The 7,698-nt window shown below is 41.3% G+C and overlaps 1 protein-coding gene across 1 annotated transcript; it reads left to right on the plus strand.

The window, feature by feature from the left end:
- The first annotated feature begins 1,213 nt into the window (after positions 1-1,213).
- LOC148009491 (aluminum-activated malate transporter 12-like) lies at positions 1,214-5,008 on the plus strand. Its single transcript, XM_087672665.1, has 6 exons — positions 1,214-1,716; positions 2,125-2,265; positions 2,582-2,854; positions 2,991-3,130; positions 3,399-3,542; positions 3,938-5,008. Exons 1-6 carry the CDS (start codon positions 1,485-1,487, stop codon positions 4,772-4,774), a joined length of 1,767 nt encoding a protein of 588 aa, XP_087528791.1. The 5' UTR covers positions 1,214-1,484; the 3' UTR covers positions 4,775-5,008.
- The last annotated feature ends 2,690 nt before the right edge of the window (positions 5,009-7,698 follow it).

Below are 7,698 nucleotides of genomic sequence, written 5' to 3' on the forward strand. Positions count from 1 at the left end.
TTTTGGACTTGCTAGCGATAATTGAAGAAATAGATATGCCTAAATAGGAAAAAAATAGAAGAAATTGAAGAAGCTTTAGCATGCAATCTAGCTTGATCTCACATGCAAGTGAAGAAGTAGCATGCAAATTTGTTTTTATCTCTCATGCAATTGGAGAATCATAGATCCATTGGCATGCGAATAGGCAACATGGATTTTAGCAACAACATTGAATTTTGGAGAAGCTCTCAATCTATCGGTTATACTGACTCTTCATCTTCTTACTCAAGTGCGCGCGCGCGCGCGCACACACACACACACACACACACACACACACACGAAGTTGATGAATGAGCTAGAATGTATATTGGAAGAAGTCTATAAAGTTTAATATTATTATAGCTCTTGTTGTAGGTGTTGTGGCCAATCCAAAAGATGATTAATGGCGACATTGTTGTTGCTTCAACACTTAGATCACACACACACACACACACACACACTCTCTCTCTCTCTCTCTCTCTCTCTAAGATTCTTCCTACCACTTAAAAATTGTCCTCCTCTTGCCTCAATTGAAATTTTTGACACATTGAAAATGTATTTGTTTCCACCATCAAATAACTAGCCATTGTGTACAAGAAAACTAGATGCACACCAAGTGAAGTTTCATACAAGGACTTCACTTTACTCATAATGAAATATAGCCATCAACTCTAAATCCAAGAGCTCTACAAGGCACTGGAACACATGTTAACAATTACCATGCAACTTATTTTTGTATGATGCTTCCATATGCTCTCCATCAATGTATGTTGTCCATGGCCCCATGATGTGGGTATGTGCTAACCAAAGCATCTGCCAAAACCATAATACTCTACCATCATGATTTCCACGATTGACCCTCCAGATTGTCGATCGTTGGCATGATTCATAATTGGCACACATTTCTCCTAATGTGCTGCTAATATTGATTGGATCAGCCCATTTTGTGCATTATTATCACACCCCACCTAATGCCAGACCTCCATATTGAAACTATGGAAGTCCTCATCAATGGCAGCTCTTAGGGATATTTAACCTTGTTCATAAGATGCTTTTAACAATTGTTGTTGTTTATATTGTTGCAGAACATAACTCTTACTCACACATTTTGTGGTATGCAATGTGAAGACATTCATGTACTTTATATTTCCCTCTCTATGCATAGGTGGCAGGCGCTAGCCAACCTTTTGGCTCCCCCTTTAAACATATGCCTGTCAATGCAGACTCAGAGGAAAACTGCTCACATAGGGCCATGTCAGGCCAAGTGCCATTGCAGGATTCGAAGGTTTTATTATTAGTTTTTCTTGGGGCGTTGTAACGAATGTCTGGCCACCTTGACTCATGCGAGAAAGATCATGTGCTTCCATGGGATCTAATAGATAGATAGGTAGATTCTTCAATCTCTGGACTTCTGCCTGCATAATCCCTGTTACTTGTGGCATCTCTCAAGTGTGATCATAGCAAATATGAAGGCCTCTGCAGTAAGTAGTCGGGTTGATTGGGTTAAAAGAAGGAAGACACAGTTAGTGTCATCACTGGACGCCATTGATAAGAGAAGAGTGGCACATTCAGTGAAGGTTGGACTGGCCCTGGCTCTAGTCTCTCTGTCTGTGCTTCTGCAGGATGTGTTTGAGAAGGTTGGGGAAAATGCGCTGTGGGCAATTCTGACAGTCGTGGTCGTCTTCGAGTATACTGTAGGTAATAATATCAACTTCAATTTTAATAAGCACCCATAGTCATACATCATCCTAGGGTTAATCACCTGATTTGCAAAGGATTATGCTTATGTGAGGCTACTGATCATAAGAAGTTTTAGACAAATTCCCATCATAATTCCCACATTGTGAATTATGACAACATCATGAGCAGCTCATGATATTGATGGGAAAATGTCAAAAGCTACAGTTCATGATTCTGTACAAGCAATTTCACAAGAGCCCTTCATATTTTGTATCTGAGTTGTTATTCTTATGTATTGAGTGATCACCCATTTACAAGAACATCTATGTCTTTTGTTTATGAGGCCAGTATGTGCATTAATCATGTTGCAATTGTGCTGTTCAGGTTTTGATGTGGGTTGTTATTGTTGGTTCATGTGATCGGCAGGTGCTACTTTGAGCAAAGGATTGAATAGGGGGCTCGGAACAATCTCAGCAGCTCTGCTTGGATTGGTCGTTGATTATGTGGGAAGCTACATAGGACCAAAGCTTGAGCCTGTTTTTGTTGGCTGTTCTGTATTCTTGATTGGTCAGTTTATGCTGCATGTTTCTAACAAGTGTTTGGGAAATTGATTGGAAGCATGTTTTAGGAGTCCGTTCATGTTATACTGATCATCCCTTTGAATCTGCATGTAGAGTCAATTCATGTTAGATTGATCACCCTTTTAAATGATCTGCAAATAAGTTTCTACAAGAGTACTATACATTCATCAGTATTTCGGTGACACTTTCTCTGCCTAAAAGTTGCTCCATGATCTGCTTCTTGACAATGATTGTTTGTTAAGTAGAGGACCTGGTTATTTGCTTTTTATTGAGACAAATCTTTCTCATGTTGTCTTCAACAGGCACTGCTGCAACATATACCCGGTTCGTACCAACCATCAAGGCCAGATATGACTATGGTGTAGTCATATTTCTACTAACTTTCTGCCTCGTGGTGATCTCTGGCTATGGAACCCCAGACAGTGTTGATCTTGTTTTCGATCGCATGATAACAGTTATGGCAGGAGCTATAATTTGCCTGCTTGTCAGTGTTTTCATCTTCCCAATCTGGGCAGGAGATGATCTTCACAAATTAATCATCAATAATGCTGATGGGCTAGCTGGATCCCTCGAAGGTTAGCAGGTTTAAGTAACACTGTTTAAACATTCATGTACTGTGATTCAAGCTTTTAAGAAATCTTGCCAGCGTAAGTCATCTTCTATTGGCTAATCTTTGATTGACACTTAGATTCACCTTGCCTGATGGCACAGATTGCTTAACAGAGTACTTTCAAGGTGTACCAAAGCTTGCCCGGATATCCTCAAAGATATGCAAGGGACAACCATATGACGATAAAATATACACAGGCTACAGAGGAGTTTTGATTTCTAAGCAAAGTGAAGAATCCTTGGTTAGTAACTTGATTGAAGCTAACTATACTTGAAGTGCTGAAACTCTGTCATTAGAGTACAATCTGCACTGTGAACTTCCTCTTCTCTCAGCAAAAATCGTGAAAGGAGAGCCTGAAACTAGATAATATGCCATACTTAACAATATTACTTCTATACACTAACTGTGTCAGACAGCCTGTAGTTGCTCTCCTCCTTGCTTGCTCAATGATAAGAATCAAAGATTAATTTCTCCAGTTCAATATACTTAGGATAATGCCTTCTGTTCAGGCCAATTTTGCGAATTGGGAACCGAGGCGAGGGCGTCTTGGGTGTATGTATCCTTGGAAGCACCTGGTCGAAGTGGGTGCAGTGTTACGGCATTGTGGATATATAGTCTCAGCTCTCCACTGTTGCTTGCTTTCTGAGATTCAGGTTGCACATCCTACTCCACTGATTAATTCATAGACTGTGCAGCAGAAATCTCCCAATACTACCTGTTGTTGATTAAACTTTAAAGATTTTACTTAGTGTATGTTGTGTCTCATTTGCTTGGACATGCATCATAATTTAAACTGTCTGCTACAAGACCTGCATTTCTCCGTCACGGAGCATAATGGTGATTTGGTCATGTACGACAAAACATGTCACCAGTACGGACAGTAAGAGTTTGAATGCAGATCAACATAGCATTACCAGAGTGATTGTGGCAATATTCTCAAGTGTCACTAAATTGCACCTGCATCTCTTCTGTTTTTCACAGAGTGTTTCTGAATCACATCATGAATGCCATACTGTCTAATGTGAGAGTCATAAAATTTTGGTTACAGGCTCCAAATTCACTGCGCAGGGTGTTTGCAGACCCATGCCTGAGGATTGGGGTGGAAGCGGGGAGGGTACTCCGGGAGATGGCGGATGACATAAGGGAGGAACGCAAGTGCAGGGACAAAGAAGAGATGCTGAGGCCTGTGCACAGGGCAGTTGACAGGTTGCATGGGGCGGTAAACGCACATCCTCACCTGTTTGTGATTGATCCAACCGATCAGAAGTACTGGCCAAGTACTGATCATGTGAAAGATAAGTCGAAGCCCCAACAATTCATGAGAGGCTGCATTACACAAATCCCCACACCGGCTCAATATTCATCTCCGAATCTCGGCACAAAAGATGGGGATCAAGGCCATGACCATATCTCTGGAAACAATTATAAGGATGCCAAGCACTCCGCATCATTATCCTTCGATGGCCACATCCAGTTGTCACAGCTGCAGCTCACTGCGTCCTCTTTTCTAGAAGTGTACAACTCCAAACCGAAGCTGCCTCCAGATCATGCTGCAGAGCAATATGCTGCAAAGGGCTTGAGCTTCACCATTCACAAGAGTATTGCTTTTGCAGAATCTCTATCACTCGCATGTACCATATCGATGCTGCTTGAGCTGGTGGCAAGGCTGGACCATTTGCTCAATGCAGTCATAAGATTCCAAGACGAAGCTGGCTTCAAGAAGGCCAACTCATCCATGGCTCATCAGCATTGCAAGGATGGTAATGGTGGTGATGATGATGACTACAACCCAGCTGAGCACCATGTAGCGATATCTACTCAAGTCCCAAAGAAACACCGCAAAATCGAGATCCGACATCCATCGGACACAACCAATGCAGAGTGATTGATCAACAGCAACTTAGAGGCAGCATGTTTGTTGATGGAATTCCCCATGTTTGTGCTAGCTTGACCATGTTAAATTGCCAAGGTCCACTGTGTATCATACTGCAGCATGGTTTATGTCTTTTTTTCCTAACAATCCCTTCCCCAAGCTTATGAGTGCGCCACTCTTTCCTTCGTACACATTGGCTACTTACCTTATGGTTGAAACAATTACAATTTTAACATGTCAAATGTAAATTGAGGCCATTGTCTGCAAATAAGAAATATACATAAGACAATATAGTCAAAGACTTGAAAGGCACAATGTGAAAGGTGAAGCACAGGAATGGAATGGCTCTGTGTGGCAATCTCAAGCATGTCTATCACGTGCAAGATCACCCATGCCATTTCAACCACTACCCGTTTGCATTTTGGTAGCCTTTGGTGCCAATAGATAAGCAACTCCAACTCTTTTTCTCTTACAAACTACATGCATGCTCTTAACAAAGCAATGGTGATTTGTAAGAGATGCAAGTTTTATGGATGCAATGTTGCCTATGCTACCAAGACATAGGGGGGACCTAGTAGGACAAAGGGAATGTGGAAGAATAAGGGAGACCTAGTGTAAATCCAAGGCATAGGTAAGCATCTCTCTTTCTCTCTCTCATGGATACATATACATACACACTTACATATGTAAATATAAACATGTGTGTGTGTGTGTGTGTGTGTGTGTGTGTGTGTGTGTGTGTGTGTGTAAGGAGACTTTTGAAGACCAACCTACCCAAGAAGACCAAGTATCTGAGGTAGAGGCTATGCAAATTGATATGACGTAGTTCAAGCCATTGATAGCTCAAGAAAAACAAAGGCGGCGCATTAATGGATTATGCATGTATTGCGGCCAATCTGAGCACATAGCTAAATATTTTCCTAACAAAGGGGTTCAAGACACCAAAAGGAAGGTCTCCTTCTATCTGTAGATCCAACGTTTAGCTTTATGTTGCCAATAAAGATTTGCTTGGAAGAAAGGTAGATAGGCAGATAAGCTTTGTTAGTCTTTGGAGCCACAACATGCTTCATGGATGAGAAATTTGCAAAGCAACATGGTATACAACTTCTAAGGAAAGCAAAGATGGCATAGAAGTAATTGATGGTTGACATCTTGCTTTGGGAGATGTCAAGTATGAGACTCAACCCATTAAAGTTACCCTAAGGAGTCTTATATCAAATATAGCTTTCAACATCATCCATTGCCCAAATAGTCCCTTTGTTATTTAGCTACCCTGACTAGAATTACATAACCCCAAAGAGAAAGAAAGGTTGAAAAGTGCAAAATAATGAAAGAAAGAATTCTCATCTAATATACATTAGGGAAAAGGTGTTCATGTGTCAAAAGCAAAGAAGAATCTATCATTTATTATTTATGCAATTCCAATGGAGAAGCCAAAGGATGAAAGCCTGGACACACTCTTAGCTCAATATGCAAAGTTCAAGAATGTATTTGAAAAGAAGAATGCGAATGTACTATCGAAACACCAACCTTATGATTGTGCAATAGATATACAAGAAGAAGCTCAACCTCCTTTCAGCCCCATCTATAAGCTATCACAAGATGAATTAGTAAAGCTCAAGAAATATATTGATGAGAATCTTGCCAAGGGATTCATACATCATTCAAAATATCTAGTGGGTGCACTAATTTTATTCATCAAGAAAATGTTGACATATCGAGCTCCACTCGTGATACGCCAGGGTGACCGTTGTGCATTTATGTCACCGACGTGTTAGTTGCAGACGCGGTTGGTACACCGCCCATGAATAATAGCTACATGATAGCTATCCTTATCTACTCTAGTTCGTGGCTCAGTTAGTATGCCACCTTAGTTAGTTGAGTTTGGTTTGAGACCCATATATAGGGTTCTTCTATTTCTTTGTACTTGAGTTCTTTTTTGGCTTACACAACTAAGAAGAGGAAAACTGTTTTCAGCCTCCACCCTTGTGTGTCTTCCCCCATTGTGCAAGCAAGAAAGCTTCAAGCGAGACTCCTTCCTTCTCTCCCACAATCTTGACATGGTATCAGAGCCTTGTTCGTGGTAAGGAGCTCAAGAAAGCAAGCCAAGCTCGTGGTGGTCTGGTAAGAGGAGCAGTGTTGCTTTCATTTCCTGTTTTGGGAGCAGATCTCTGCAGGTAGCACAGCCGGAAATTGCAGGAGTGCATTGTCTCAGGTTGAGACGCCCTTCGCGGTGAAGCAAGAGGGCAGTATATGCTGCGGGATAAGGCTTTAGCCCTTGGCGACCTTGTTTTTTTTATTTGAGGCCATTTCGGGGCCTGTTTTGCAGACGGAAGTTTTCTGCACGCACTCAAGAAAAGGCTCAGTTTTATGCTGTGCGACCACTGTTCTACAGGTCGGTGAAAAGTTACTGTAGAAATTGCATCGTATGCTTGTGCGCAGAGACATTGGGAGTTTCAGAATCATCCTTGGTTCCTGTTTATGCAAAATCGTCACTAGGAAGTGACTGTGTGGTCAAATACCACTTTTGCCAGTTTTGCAGATTTGCCCTTGTGAGGGTGAAGCTGTGTTTTTTGCAGTGACAGAATTTCTTGCAGTATTCTGTAATGGCGTCTGATTCTCTTTCACAGATTGTCACTGAAAAGCTTGACAAGAACAACTTCCAGGCATGGAAGTTTAGAATGACGAATTTCCTTATGGGAAAAGGATATTGGGAATTTGTTGCAGGAAATGAAGAAGAACCAGTTCTTCCTGATGTTCCCAATCAACAACAAATGCAGGCATTTAAAACATGGCATGAGAGAGCCAGGAAAGTTATGTATTGGCTGTCTATCAGTATTTCAGACTCTATGATTGTGCATATTCAGGATGCAAGTACGCCAAAGGAGGCATGGGATACTTTGTCAAAAATGTATAGCACAAATACGCAAGCCAGG

The sequence above is a fragment of the Lygodium microphyllum genome, chromosome 30 (assembly GCF_053477565.2).
Source record: "Lygodium microphyllum isolate KBCC chromosome 30, Lygodium_microphyllum_v1.1.10, whole genome shotgun sequence".
Classification (NCBI taxonomy): domain Eukaryota; kingdom Viridiplantae; phylum Streptophyta; class Polypodiopsida; order Schizaeales; family Lygodiaceae; genus Lygodium; species Lygodium microphyllum.

Coding starts and splice junctions, on each gene's coding strand:
- LOC148009491 (XM_087672665.1), top strand. CDS start 1,485: ATGAAGGCCTCTGCAGTAAGTAGTCGGGTTGATTGGGTTAAAAGAAGG. Junction 2,266..2,581: donor CTGTTCTGTATTCTTGATTG/GTCAGTTTATGC, acceptor TGTCTTCAACAG/GCACTGCTGCAACATATACC. Junction 3,543..3,937: donor GCTTGCTTTCTGAGATTCAG/GTTGCACATCCT, acceptor TTTTGGTTACAG/GCTCCAAATTCACTGCGCAG.